This window comes from Varroa destructor, unplaced genomic scaffold, assembly GCF_002443255.2.
Source record: "Varroa destructor unplaced genomic scaffold, Vdes_3.0 BEIS01000002.1, whole genome shotgun sequence".
NCBI classification, from domain to species: domain Eukaryota; kingdom Metazoa; phylum Arthropoda; class Arachnida; order Mesostigmata; family Varroidae; genus Varroa; species Varroa destructor.
The window spans coordinates 21,628,970-21,644,308 of NW_019211455.1; the positions used below are offsets into that span (position 1 = coordinate 21,628,970).

General features: G+C 38.8%; 2 protein-coding genes across 4 annotated transcripts; one reads left to right on the forward strand and one right to left on the reverse strand.

Moving 5' to 3' along the window:
- Positions 1 to 886: 886 nt before the first annotated feature.
- On the reverse strand, positions 887 to 4,318 carry Mcm7 (minichromosome maintenance 7). The gene is made up of 2 exons (XM_022791651.2): positions 4,124 to 4,318; positions 887 to 3,452 (listed from the first exon to the last, which is right to left on the reverse strand). The coding sequence occupies exons 1-2, from the start codon at positions 4,170 to 4,172 to the stop codon at positions 1,303 to 1,305; spliced, it is 2,199 nt and encodes a 732-aa protein (XP_022647386.1). The 5' UTR covers positions 4,173 to 4,318; the 3' UTR covers positions 887 to 1,302.
- A 1,667-nt stretch (positions 4,319 to 5,985) lies between these two features.
- Nadsyn (NAD synthetase) lies at positions 5,986 to 15,023 on the forward strand. Of its 3 annotated transcripts, none has more exons than XM_086981930.1 (13): positions 5,986 to 6,657; positions 6,984 to 7,044; positions 8,476 to 8,569; positions 8,836 to 8,966; positions 9,319 to 9,495; positions 9,927 to 10,173; positions 10,784 to 11,016; positions 11,132 to 11,255; positions 11,461 to 11,677; positions 12,048 to 12,377; positions 12,758 to 12,966; positions 13,552 to 13,670; positions 14,645 to 15,023. In XM_086981930.1, exons 1-12 carry the CDS (start codon positions 6,573 to 6,575, stop codon positions 13,663 to 13,665), a joined length of 2,022 nt encoding a protein of 673 aa, XP_086838056.1. In that variant the 5' UTR covers positions 5,986 to 6,572; the 3' UTR covers positions 13,666 to 13,670; positions 14,645 to 15,023. The 3 variants fall into 3 exon arrangements, with proteins under 3 accessions (XP_086838056.1, XP_022647388.1, XP_022647387.1); XM_022791653.2 differs by having other exon boundaries at positions 6,047 to 6,657; positions 13,420 to 13,670; XM_022791652.2 differs by having other exon boundaries at positions 6,050 to 6,657; positions 13,420 to 15,023.
- The last annotated feature ends 316 nt before the right edge of the window (positions 15,024 to 15,339 follow it).

Consider the following 15,339-nt stretch of genomic DNA (forward strand, 5'->3'; position numbering starts at 1 on the left):
CATTAAAGTGAAACTTGCATATGCATAGCACAACATAAACATACTTTAAGTATTATTTATTATTTAAAAAAAAAAATAACATGCACTAAGTAGACACCGAAACATTTTTGGTGGATCCGTCACTTTGTGGGGAATATTTGTCTTATTTTGAGCAACAATCGTACATTTGTAATGTCATTTGACAACGTGTATACTGGGCAAGCTTGCTATAGAAGAATCTCAAGGTATCTACCATACAAAAACTTGTTTGCATATATGTGAGTTATAAAAATGTGGAAACACAATTTCTGGAGTAAAGGAATTAAAAGTCAGCCCGCACAATCGGACCCGTGTTTGTTAGAAAAGCACATCATGAAGCATAAATACAACATCTTCTAAAGTTTTTTAAATGATCTTTTAAAGGAATGTTTGAGTAAGCAAATTTAGCAAACAGATATTGCTAATAATAATAGTATTATGTGATATATACTTGCGTGTGTTTGTATGAACCATCCATTGATGTCAAAATAGCATGCTTTATCGACAAAAACAAAACATTGTATTGCGATCTTTTTAGGAATTAGAAAAACCGAAAGTATCTAGGAAATAGAAAAAGTAAGTAGCGGCATGTTGGTCGAAATTTAAAACACAATCCGACTATTTTCATGTTCAACAGCCTGTCTTGATGATAGGTTTCTACACTAGAATGCACCCAAGAGAAACGAGTAAAAGTCGCTCTAGGTGAACTAATCATGACAATTAAACATTATGCTTATCAATTATCAGTAATGACATAATATACCATACGGGGGGTGGGGGGGGGGCATAAAGTGGATAAAATATTCTAACCTTCGACAATCCTCGCAATTATAAACTATATGCATGCAAAGGAAGGAAGCTAAACAACTTAAATTTTATTTACAAGAAATTTATTCAGCTTAATTTCCACAGCAAATTACTGCTTAGAAGTAACACTGAAACTAGTAACGGCAGATCTTGCTTGACATATTTTTAATCATTATCTAAAGTCTACGCGCATAGACGACGCTTGAAATTATTTGGTTTACATTTTTATTTGTCATTTATGAGGTTAGTCCAGCGAACTAGCGCCCACAAAGAATTAATAAGTTGGTTGAAGTGTACAATAGGGCGCTATCTAGATTGGAAGAACATACTGACTTATGCGAACATGACTAATCTATACGTCACTCGAAAACTGAATAACATATTCTATCAGGGATATTGATTTTGTTGTAATAATATACTCTATGCATTCGGCAGCGGATAGAGCAGAAATCGATGGCTACATGACTACGTGTCATTTTAAACGAATTGTAACCTAGTTCCGTTTTGATTGAGCTGCCACACGTTAAGCTCTTCGTATTCCTCGATAGCCTTATCGAAATCTCCTTGCTTGATACCCTTTGATATACAAAGATCAAGCAGCTCAGATATTTTTGCCGAACTTGAGCCAGACGAGGAGGCGAATTCTTGGATAATTTGGTAAACGCGATCGACAGGAGTCTGAAGACGCCTGGCGCCTGCTCCTTCGACGCGGTCGTGTAGTGAGGCCTTGGACGATTCCATCAGACGCAACGCTTCATCAACATCCTCTTTCTCGACTTGGTCGCTAGTACGCAGGCGGGCGAGGGCGGTAGCCAAGCGCAAAATTGCTAACAGAGTCCTGGGCGACATGAAAGTGGAATCATTCCCTCCACCACGAGCCTCCTTTCGCACCTCAACATAACCACGAACAATGTACTCAGTTAGGTCTTCAGGGACGAAAGGGTCAATCTTTTGACAGGTCGCGATGTAACGGCGCAAAAGGCGCATGTCCAATGGCCTGAAATTGAGGGGCGGCTCGCTGCAGTTCTTGTGCACGAACGTAATATGGGCGGCTAATCTCTGGTCAGCTTCACGGTCAATCTTGTCCTGGATGAGGTATAGCAAATCGAAACGAGAGAGTAAAGCGGCGGGAAGATTAACATTCTGCTCAATCGTACGCTTCGGGTTGTAGCGACCGTACAACGGATTGGCCGCAGCTAGAATCGACACGCGAGCGTTCAGGGTTGTCATGATGCCAGCTTTGGCAATGGAGATGGTCTGTTGTTCCATAACTTCGTGAATAGCCGTGCGATCGGTTTCGTTCATTTTGTCGAACTCGTCAATGCAGCAGATACCACTGTCAGCTAGGACTAGTGCACCTCCCTCCAAAGTCATCTCGCCGGTAAGCGGATCCTTCATGATACATGCCGTCAGACCAACACCAGAAGAACCACGTCCTGTCGTGTATTGGCTACGTGGGCAAAGACGTGTGACGTATCCGAGCAGTTGTGACTTAGCTACTCCAGGATCTCCCATGAGACACACATTGATCGTGCCACGAATGTGCATACCTTCAGCCGGTCGCTTGTCAACACCTCCCACTAGCTGCAAGAGAAGGGCCTTTTTCACATCGACGTGGCCATAAATTTCGGGGGCTATCGAACCAGCCAGTTTATCAAAAAGATCGTCCTGTTGAATCGCCTCCATTTCTTCATCGCTTAATGGCTCCTCCAGAAGTTCGGCAGCCTCTAGTTTATTCATGCGAACAATGCTGTGAGCTTCAACATAGGTGTCTGATAAAAGACCTGAAACTAGCTGACGGAAACCGGCCTTCAGCATTGGAAGGTACACGCCGGTAATTGCGACGTGATCACCAGGCTGGCATTGACGGGTGTTTTCTCCGCGAGCGTACACAACCGTGGTGCGAGGCACGTCTCCAACCGGAACTTGATCACTATGTTCTTGGATGCGGATCTCTTGGAACTTGATGAACTTCGAGCCACGAGTCTGTAATGAAAGTTTTCCTCCGGTCTTATTCGTGCGGCAATCCTGTGAAGGACAGGTTTCGATAGGTGTGAATTGAGTCGAGTTGATCGGCTGGTACGTCTCGGCTCCACACTGGTCACAGATATACGTTGCTACAGACATCAGCGGCTTGACTTCGGTACAGCGCGTTACCACGCCTTTGACACCGACCAATTTGCCAATAAGGCGTGCTTTCAACTCCCGTACTGATATCAGTTTGTGTTCGCTAGGAAGTTTGAAGGCAATTTCGAAGCGCTTGAGCAATTCCGGCGGGTAGTGATTGCGTGGATCGCGGACGGGATCTCCGGGTTGTCTCTGTCGAGCCTCAAGCATTATACGATGCTCAATGTAAATATCAAGTGTGTCCTTAGGTAACGTGTCTCGGGTTTTCATCTGTGGCAAAAGGTCATATACCGCATCGGAAAAAACTCGCTCATAACGATGCGCGTTGTCAATGATGGCCTCGCTTAGTTCGGCATCAAACTCGTTGATATCATCGAGACTGATTGTGAGGCCAACCTGTTCCCTGTGAGCGATGTCCCGCAATTGGTCAGCGTAGACACGCACTTTTTTGCCGCGATCATTGCGTATGGTGAAATCTGACAAGAAGCTTGTAATACGCTCTGTAAGAGTAGCAGAGGAACATATACAAAAAGTTATATAAAGATATTTTAGAATATTGTAATGGCAGGCCTACTCTGTTGAGACGACGGCCAAACATTAGGCCACACTACTTAATGTAAAGCTAAATGCATATCTCAAAAAGTAGACTTAATTATAGCCTAACCTTCTTATAAATATCAAGGATTAGATTGAACAAAGATAAAAACAAATTTATTGATTCTATAGATTTATGTATCTTACAATAGAATGATTATACGTTGTATCGCATGAGGCATAAAGCGTTTAACAGCAGAACTCTCATTTGCTTTGTTACGATGGCCCGTACTTTTCTTAAAGGCTCAAATTCGATAACAATCTAAAAAATTCGTTTCGAATGTCCTATTTAATGATATTCATAGGTAACTTCTGAGTATAAATAATATTCTCTTTTAAGAGCATTTAAATAAACGATGCTCAAATATGGAACGTGAAACGCTAAAAAAGGTGAGCACGAAGAAGCTTAAATGTACAAAGATATACCGTGCTGCTCTATAACAAAGCGTTACATCCTGAGAACGATATAGAAAGCAATATACTTTGCCAATACACGTTACCGAATTCGAAAAGCTGGTCTCAGTTTTTTTATAGTATGATAAAATCTAAAAAATGTTAGCATTTTGATAAAACTCACCTTTTGCTTGAGCGTAATCCCTTGGGTTAAACTTTCCCGTATCTGTCATTTTGTGCCAAAGTTAACAATAAACAGTCTTTTTTTTTGCTAAATGCGCAATATGCACTGAAATTGCGGATCAGCGCTCCCTACTGATGACCGGTTGTAAGGCGAACTTAGCTTGGCGGCAAAATTTTGGCGGGTTTTCCGTAATGTCTGCTAAAACATCACAAAAGCACCAAAGCGCCTGTTGGTATGGTACCACAAACAAATGTTTGTAAAAAAAGCTGCACTGACGATTGTGGAAAAGTAGATCTGTCTGATCGGATTTCTACAGGAACATGTGTACATGCTAGAGCGCTATGAGAATAAGTATGCTAGTGGCATATAGTTGATCTGAAGTTTTTATGGCTTAATTTCGAATGTTTGTTTTATTCTTTTTTAAACTTATGACTTTATATGCCGTAAACAGGAATCCACTAGATTTTAAAAATAATTTTGCCTTTTTATAAATTTCACTGGTTACAACGACGTTTGGATATCGGGGATATTTGTCCGTGTCAGCTGAGTAGATTTTCAACACTCATCTACTCCCATCTCACCGATAGCAACATTCGAATAGATGTGCTGTAGATGGTTTACGTTTATTTATCAAAACGATTAAGGTAAACGCTTACTGCCTACCGTTATTTTGACGTATAGTTATCTACTGTCTAAAATATTTATCTATTTCCTTGAGCAGGATGTGAAGATATAAAATAAAAATGGAGATAATACTAATTAGCAAAATTGAAATATATTTTTATTTGTTGTATATAAATATGAACTTAAATATAATGTTCTGTATACCAAACTGCTTTCCAACGCTAAAGAACTCAAAATTTAGATTCCGGAATGCTTAATTACCAAATGTACATAGCAGCAAACAGAAGACGTAAGTGCCTCCATCATAGGTGTGTTCCATAACTGAAAGGTTTGCTTGCTGATAATCTTCTATTTTATTATTATTATTATTGTCGCCTCAGCCCATTTAACGGCAGTAGTACACCCTCCAGTACTTGTTCACCCTCTTAGCCTAGTCCCCGTATCGGTTAGCCGCAATCTGGGAAGATGTATGTTACCGTTCAGACAGTCTGCGTTTTTTCCCTTTCCCAGCTATAGTGAGGGCGAGGAAAAACGTGAAAAGACGGCGTTGCTTCGGATTGCTCTCTAACTCGGCCAAACGCTCCTCACATTTCTCGCGTATGATAAAACACATCCTCAAAGATCACACACACGAACATATACTTAAGCATAAAATATAACTATCCAAGGGGGCTTCGGTAATTCTGTAAATGTAGCTTGTGAATGCCCCAAAGCTATGTATATGTTATGACTTTAGTTAAACTATATTTAAAAAAAATACGGAACGGGCTGTGACTATTAATTTGAGGAATTGTGTTATTAAATAATCATTCAAGTACTTCACGTCTCGTCACTATATATTTTGACTTTGCTGCACTATATTATTTCCGCTGTATATTTTTATGAATTAATCTATATAGGTAGCCCTTTTTGAGGACGGCAACTTCAGTTGAACACGTATATGATCTGCCCAGTAGCCATGGGTCAATCAACTGAATTTACCTCTCAAATCGAACTTGGAACACCTGGCTCGCCGCATGCGGTTTTTTTACTGAACTTGAATAGTGGCACTTCAATTATGAAGTCAGACTGACCCTTATTCACCAGAGCGCTTCTAGGCCGCTGATAGTTGACACTACATTATTATTGCGCTATTACATGGACCGATAATTGGCACCGCCCCGAAATTTAGGTTTCTTTTTACTCCAATTACCACCTGATTGTAGGAACGGGCATCTAGTAGTAACGCGATGGACTGCGAGGATCGCCAGGCGAACAGATGAGGGTTCCCTTTCCCTCATCATGAAAATCATCATCTATCAAATCATTCCGTTTAACTCGTTACTATTTGGCGCCGTCACCATCAGTGAAACAGACGGAGCTGGCGACTGTCAAACGACGATCAAGTCACCAACTTTGCGCCGTCTGCCTGTTTGAAAACATTAGGGTTGTCGTCAGGATCACCTGTTTTCTATTTGGTTCTATTCCGTTCGTCAGTTCTCGTGTTGTCTGTGTTGTGTTGACTGTATATGTCGTTATTGAATAAAGCCCTGTTCGGGACACCCGGAGAAAATATTTTTATGGGAAGAACTCTCTACAGGGACCTGGGACTTTGTTGTCAGCAGGCTCAGGACGTTAGAAGTGGATGCGAGACGAGCTGGTGGACAAATCGACCGCCAACTTTTACCCTCTCGCTTATCCGTATTAGTGTCTAGGTTATTTTCACGGCTGGCCAATTTCATGCGCATTTATATGCTTCTCGGGGTAGGTCGTGGTTCGTTTTGTGTCTGTCTATGCGTGGTGATTTTTCGATAGTGTTTCGTTATTGGAGTGCTGCTGATACAGGATGGCAAGTGTTCTGTGCGTGTCGGGCTGTACGTTAAACCAATGGGCTCTTGATTTCACTGGAAACTACCGGCGGATCTTGGAGAGTAAGTGTAGAAAAGGATGTGCCGTTGGATAATGAGCCGTGTTTTCTAGTGCTAATAGAAATGTAGTAGGTGAATAGGAACAGTACTTCACGTTTTAGTCTGTTATTAAGAAAAATACAGGGTAGAATAATTTTACTCTCAACAATAGCCTGTTGTAAAAATGACCGAGTGTTTCCAGTCGATCGGTATCATCGTTAGTTAATATATTAATACTTGTGTCTCTACTGAACCAAAACCTACCTACGCTAGATATTATACGTGAAGCAATGGTGCGCTTGTTATGTTGAATAATATTTATATGGGTATTAACTGTGACGCATTTGCAGGTATAAAACGTGCGAAGGCTGCCGGTTCAAAGTATCGAAGTGGACCTGAACTTGAGATACCGTGAGTGAATTTTTTATCCAATAAGCATCAGTAGATGATCAACATCGGAAGCTGTATACCATTAAATGGCCATGTTTGAAACAAATGCGGCTTATAACGTTCGCCCCCAGGCAGAAGTAGACTGAAATATTCTGATTGTAAATGAGTAGGTGTTTGCAATAAAATTCGACCAGTTTACGGACTTCAAGGAAACGAAATACAGTTTTAATTCTGTTTTACAGGCTATCCCAAGTTACTTTACAGTATTGGCTAGTTTGGGTTGCCCCATGAATGTCTTTATAAAATCCTTATTTGGATTCGCCTTACTGTGTCAAAGTTAGCCACAAAGACGTACTCCCTTATAAAAATATTACTTTCTGTGAATTATCTTTTGCCGTATGTATTACAGAGGATAAGAAGTCGGAAACAATAGAAAGTTTTGTCTCTTCTACTAACAAAATAATTTGCAACTTCTCTCCACATCCATCTATGATTAACCCTTCTACATCATCCATTTACCAAGGAGGCTAAAGTCGATCATGTCAAAAAGTTTAGTTCTAGATTGACCTCTTGGAACCATTCAAGTGACTCCGACGTATTTTAGATATTTATGACATGTATCAAACCCTTGAATCAACGGGAGGAAATTTAACATATTTACGAAAGACAAGTCTTGAGGCTGAAACAGAGACATCAATTTCTTTAGACAAAAGAAACATGAGCAAACGTCGAATTAGATAGTAGATAATAAGACTGAAGATAGCGGAGTGATCATAAGATTTATTTATTTTCGCGCTCTTACTGTAAAAAATATAGAAGTAGCAATGTTTTCAGTGTTGTTATGTTATTAATATGCTAAACGCACTTCAATAGCTTTCAATTTATTATGGTCAAATAATCGTCAAGTACGATTACTCGACGGCAGCATTGATCATGGTAAAGTTATAAAAAGCTTCACACTTGCATACTGTGCATCCAGCTTTTTAATTGAATCCCAGCCGAGGCTAACTCTTAAGGCTTTATAACTTCGCATGAAAGCGTGTTTCGCTTCAAGAGAAAGTCGCTATAAGACACGCCCGCGACGGACAGGTAGAGCGTATGAATATAAAAACAAAATTGTTCCATAGAAATCAGTACCTAAGGCCTCACACTCCCTTTACCTGAAAATGTGCTGCACATACTGGCATCAATGGTTTGATTCATAAATGCCAGTACATAGAAAAGAATTTACAAAAAGCTTGATATTCCTGTCTAAAGATGCGAACAGATTATGATAAGTGCGGAATATTTAGAACTGTTAAATCATGCATAGTTCGATTTAGAATGCTTATTCTCTGATATGCTGGAACTAATTTGAATAGAATGAAATTATTCAGTTCAAGAACCCATTTCATATACCGTTGAATGCCTGTGATCACAAATCCCGCCATTCGTTACATTTTCCTCTTCCAGTGGCTATGGATGTGCGGATCATTTCTTCGAGTTCGACACAGAGCTCCATTCGTGGGAAGTTTTGGCCAAGCTTCTTGATGATTCGTCCACATTTGTAAGACATAAATTTTATGTCACAGTCGATACAGATTAACTTATCAGACCTACTATTTATTTCACAATTAATTCATATTGCTATTTCCGCCATTGTGACGACTGTCCGGTCTTAGATAGATTGACATTTTGCAGTTGTTTCACATATTTAATTGTATAAGAATATATAAACAAAATTTATTATCATTATATAATAATTACGTAACAAATTATTAAATATGTAATCATTTTTACACTTCAGCCAAATCGCATGTTATATATTTTCAGGATATTATATGCGATGTGGGAATGGCCGTATCTTTGCGCGGGGTTCTGTACAACGTCCGTGTCATCTTTCTTAACAAGAAAATTTTGCTTATTCGTCCTAAAATGACCCTATGTGATGACGGAAACTACAGGTATACATGTTATTATACTTGATTTTCGTCATCTTTTTGTACTTTCTATCAGGAACTCACAATTCCGAACCATGGAATGTTGTGGATTTAATTTAATTATTCACGTGTTCTGCGCAAATCGTTCGTTATAAATGAAGCATACTGATGAATATTTTAATAATGATTGTTAATAGTTTTCAAGCTAAATTTTGTATTTAATAGAATTTCTTTATTTTAAGAGTGCGGTCTTTGCCCAGTCGTTAACGAGGTGCCACAATTTTTTGATTCATTGTCGAGTTGAAAATTCAATACAGCCGACAATTTTTGTTGGCTTCTCGCTGTATCGAAGTGCTAATTGAATTTGTTCTTATAGAGAATCCCGGTGGTTTACACCTTGGCGATATCGAAAACATACTGAGGAATACACCCTACCGCCGATGGTGACTCGGCTTACCGAACAGGTCAAAGTTCCTTTTGGGGACGCTTTGCTCGAGACCAAAGATTCATTGATAGGCTATGAGATCTGTGAAGAGTTATGGAATCCGAATAGGTTGGTTGACGAAGCACTGTTAGTATCCACACATTTAGTTCGATTCTTGTTCTTTGAGTACTTATTAGATTTCAAAATGGTACATTGTAACATATATATATGATATCTACGGAATTACGCACAGTTTAGTTAAAAATTACCTCATTTATAGCTTAATTTTGAATAGCATTGAATTCATGCGGAAATTCAGGCTGAAACTCACGAAGACTTTCTCTATAGAATATTAGATTGGTCAAAGAAAAAGGACTTAAATTTGTATCGAACTCTTGTTTTTGCATCCTCTGATACTGAGCAATGATTGAGCATGTAATGCAAAAAGAAAATTGATCCGTATTTACATGTAGCAGTGGTAAAACGATTTGCCTAGCCTTTCTGTGTATATGAAAAGTTGTTACATGTAATTTTTTACCGATTTAAACTTGCAATTATAGCACAAACATTGACGCGTGCTTGTGTGGGGCAGAAATCATTTTCAACTCGTCCGGATCATATCATGAACTGCGAAAACGAAATCTCATCCGTGATCTGGTCGCATCTGCCTCATTGAAGTCAGCTTGTGTTTATGTTTTTTCGAATCTGCGTGGCTGTGACGGGGAACGCGTCTATTACCAAGGCTTGTCAAATATAACTATGAACGGGCGGTTTCTCGCTGTCGGCAAACAATTTGGTCTTGAAGAGGTATACGTTTTATAATCATATAGTTTCACATAAGCATGGCCAAAAAATCTTCTCACTTTGGCTTTGAGAAGACGAAAAGAAAAAAAGGAGAAATACGGCGTCATATTTTACAAATATTTAGCACGCCTAATGTATCCTTATAGATTACTATACCTAAGCATCTCTTGTGCGTACCATATTCGCTACTTTTAGGAAACAGATCATTCATTAAAAGCGAGATGTCAGATTATATTATTAATTAATGATTTTAACCAGCTTCTTGAAAATGCACTAATGTTTTTTTTATCGAAAAAAATCTAACAATGTAAAATTCACTATTGCCAACAAATGATTGACAATATCAAATTATTATAAAGGGTTTAATACCTACATCCGAAATAATATCAAGAAAAGGACTTTTTCAAAAGTAGGCTTCGTTTCAACAAGGACTTCTAAACATTTTTGTGTATATTCAAGCAAAAGATAAACTTAATTTTTTTTTTATTATTATCATCACTATTATTATGATTTTAATATTCCTGCTAGTTTCAAGTACGATGATGCATCAATGTTCACATAGCTTTTCCTTTTTTCCTAATAACAAAAAGTCAATTTCTGATGCATTTTGCAGGTCGAGGTAATAACGGCCAAGTTCTTCATCGAGGACATCCGAGCTCGACGTGCGATATTCCGTTCCCGAGGATGGGCTAGTACAACGATGGCCATGTACCCTCATGTCCGTGCAGATATTTACCTTGTTTCAAGCATCGGAGGAAGTGCTAATACACCTATTGAATGGCCAGAAATGGTTGCTGAAATGGAAATTTCTTTAGGACCTGCTTGTTGGCTATGGGACTATCTCAGGTAAGCACTTTCATGCATGTTCTTGTAACATAACAAATGGGGGTTTGAAGATTTGCTTTGTTTCCTTTGGTTTCGAAGGGTTCATTCTCTAACTTATTTTTATTTCCGCCCGTAGGCGTTCCGGTCAAGGCGGTTTCTTTCTTCCCCTGAGTGGCGGGGTTGATTCAGCCTCCGTGGGTACAATCGTGTATTCAATGTGCACCCTCATCGACGAGGCGATCAAAGCCGGCAACCAGGAGGTAAGTTGTATCTCTCAAGTGCTTTACCCTTGGGAGTTTACAATCGTTTATAAATATGATGAAAGACTTGTTCAATGCTATTTTCCCTTAGTTGGATAAATGAATGTTAGATACCCATTCTGTCGCGTAAAAAGCGTTCTCTTGCTCAATAAGTATTCATCCTCATTAAGCCTCGATAAACCCTATAATGGTCTGTATTATGAAGGTACTTGGCGATCTGCGAACTGTAATTGGCGACTCGAAGTATATGCCACCGGAAAGTAGTGGTGCACGAGAGATTTGCCAAAAATTGTTGTTTACTTGTTATATGGGTACTGAGAACTCCTCGCAAAAAACGAAATCGGCAGCGAAGAATTTTGCTTCTCAGATCGGCGCCAGCCATCAAAGCATTATTATTGATACCGCCGTCAGGGCGATTGTTGGTGAGTTCGCATTTAATATGTATATCATATGTGCATTAATATACGTATGAGTAATGGCTTAGTTTTTATATGCAATTGTTTTCACTTGGGACAAACAACGCATATTGAGGAGGGATAATAGATGCAAATTGACGAGCGTTGGAATTTACCATAAAGATTGCCAGCTAATGCTTATGTAATCGATTTGCTTCCTTTTTTCAACACACCATTTTTATCTATAAAATATTTCATAGCTTTTCCCATTGGTAGTAACGATTAATGATTCGCAACGAAAATCGTCTCCTCAAATAAATTTCGTGTTTGACTTTATTTTTCTAGATCAATAGATATGTGTATTAATTCTCGTTCTATGCGCGCTATATTTCCGTAGCAATATTTGTTAGCGTTATGGGTGGACGAGTGCCAAAGTTCCAGGCACACGGGGGCTCCACTCGTGAAGATCTTGCTTTGCAAAACGTTCAGGCGCGAGTTAGAATGCTTTTAAGCTATCTATTCGCGCAGCTCCTTCTGTGGGGAAGTGAACGGCCTGGGGGATTGCTTGTTTTGGCGACGGGTAATATGGACGAAGCACTCCGAGGGTATCTCACGAAATACGATTGTTCGAGCGGCGATATCAACCCTATTGGGAGCATCTCGAAGACAGATCTTAAAAAGTTTCTACGATTTGCTGTCGGCCACTTTAACCTTAACTCGTTGGAAGGTAATTCAAATACGCCTCGATTTAGAGATAAATAATCTATATTAATTTTTAATCTTTATTTTATTTTTAGTCAGACTAATATACGAATATATAGATTTACATTGTTCCAGTTTTAAGAACGATCACTGTTAACCGCATTCTGATTCTTATATGTGCGACTATGTTTGACATCGTAGGTTACGACACACATTTAGATCAGTACAACTTAAGGTACATTTTTTAATTAAAAAAAATCATCGTGACGTTTATCAAGCTGACTTCTCATTCAGTAAAATAGTTCGTATCTCACATCTAACGTGTAATTTATGCAAATTTATAGAATAAGATTAACGCTGAAAGCATTTTCTCTAACATAGGTGCCCTTGATTGGTGTTCCACAGGCATTTTAGATGCTCCTCCGACGGCCGAGCTGACACCTCTGCGCGAAGGACAAGTGGTGCAAACTGACGAGGCCGATATGGGCATGACGTACGCCGAATTGTCGACATATGGCAGCTTGCGAAAACAACATGGCTGTGGACCTCTCGCTATGTATTTGCGAATCACCGCTGAGGAGCCCTCGGCAAGACCTGCGGATGTTGCTAGGAAAGTTAGTACAAACAGAACTGATTACCACTGCGTCAAATGAGATGGCTAATGGAGTTACTAAGTATTGCATTTTAAATGTTGGATAGACAAGCGAGCGGTGCCGTAAAACTTGGCAGCTGAGTTGATAAGATTCATTCGCTATAAACATTTTTTCACTAAGTAACTAGTTCGAAGTCCAGTCAAAGGCACGCGCCACAAACGGGTATGAGATGCCACAAAGCTTCGTACTAGCAATCTGAGATTTGTTAGCCCACTAATGCATCTTGGCTATTAAAATAATTTTCAATAATAATAATTTTCAAAAAAATGCTAGAATACTCAATAAATCCATTTTAGATTTTTAGAAAGAGACTCGTTTAGGTCCAATGCAATAGCATTAGGGCTTACAGATATTGTATCATATCCTGAAATATTGATATTAATACAACGTGTTTCTTACCTGTTGGTATTCAAGGTTAAACATTTCTTCAAAATGTACTCAATTAATCGCCACAAGACAACTGTATTAACGCCAGCATACCACGCTGAAAGTTACAGTCCCGACGATAACCGTTTCGATCATCGACCTTTTCTTTACAATCCACAGTGGAAATGGCAGTTCAAGAGTATTGACCGCTACGTTTCACAAATGGCGATTTCATCTCACCCTCGGACGCTACTTTCATCTGGAAGTCTCAGTCGGAAGCCCGAGCTTGTTTAATTTGTGTATGTTTTCGTCTTCTCAATGTTGAAATCTTAACTTTCAATCAATTGGAAATATTTTTATTCTTGCCACAAAGGCAAAAGTTTTTAAAGCTTTTATTTGACTTTATTCAGACTGCGTAATTCTTTACTTCCTGTAGCGGTTATTATATACTGCTCAGTATCACAAGGGCGATGAGACCACCTTTTTTCTCCTCATCTTTCTATAAGGAAATAGCAGCAGTATGACAAGATATATTTATGGTTGTTTGTTGTCGGTGTGTAAAAAAAATGTTAATTGAGCTAATTAGCGTCCCGGTTGTGCGAGTTGTCTGAGTATAGAACGAGGACAAATAAAGTTTCTCATAGACAAACCGGACAATTATACTCGGCTTTGTATGTGCAATAAGAGTCGAGATCCGTTCCTATAACAAGGAGGAAGTGAGTGAAAACGACGAAGAGATTGTCGTATGGGGTTGTGACATCCCCGTGCCTGTTTTTTGGTCAATGAGTTAGTTTTTCTCTGTTCATAAATATAGCGCAAATCAAATGTTTGCCTATTTATGATTTTTAGGCACCATCGGCCCGCCGGTGTATTTTTGTGTCAGTGATACGAACACTGCCAAGAACGCAGTATATAGAAGACATATATATATATATATATATGGTGTTGGGACAAAATTGATGTTGTCTTTCAGCTGCATCTAAATGAAAACAATAAAAAAGAACGTTATCGAGACGAAATTTTTTGCATATGCAAGCAGAAATAAGCCTGACAAGCGCGTTTATTTACTATGACTGCCACTTTGAGTTTCTCGAAAATCTAAAGATATAAAAAGTGAAAAAAATCAAAAGATGCGAGCGAGCCCAGAAAGGCGAGCCGTTGTAGCCTATATAAACAACCGTATAAACAATTATCACTTGCCGAGCCTCTAGTATTTTCGGATTATAAGACATGGCTTTCTGTTTTCTTTTTGGTAAATTTTTGATCCTTTTAGTTTTACCTCTACTCCGGCTCTGGTGGTCTAGGAAGAACGGTTTTCTTCTAGTAGTAATGACGAATCAGAATGCCCGATACGACTAACAGCTCACAAGATTGCGCCACAATTTATCCCGTACGCTCTGTATATGTATAATAGATATGTATCTGAATGCTTGATATTGTTCATTTGACGCACTGTTACGAACCATTGTTGGTGAGGGTTATATAAATGATTAACGCCTTGTCAAAAAGACATTCATTCTCCAAAACAAAATGCCTTATTTAAACGAGTATGTTAAACAGATAAAGTGCGACGGGATCGTATGAGTTACTATTAGCATTACTAAAATAAATAACGTGTTACAGAATAAAGGCTCAATTATTTTTTGCAGTAATCGCTTTCAACGGTTCTAATTATTGCTATTTTGCAAGCATTACCTCTATGATTCTTAACCATCTACCAGGCCATCTCAAAGACGAAACAGAGTTTTATTAATATTTTTGTTTGTGCTAGAGAAAGTAATTTAAGGAAACTGATGCTATTCTTAATAACAGTCTGGCTACTTAATATTAATCTGAAAAACGAAAAAATGTATGACAACTCTAAATAGTATAGCAAAATGTGCTGTTCCTAGAAAACCTCTGGTATTAAAAAAGAGGCCGGAATAAGATGAAACTGGATAATTAAAAAAAATCCGTTTGAAAAATTAT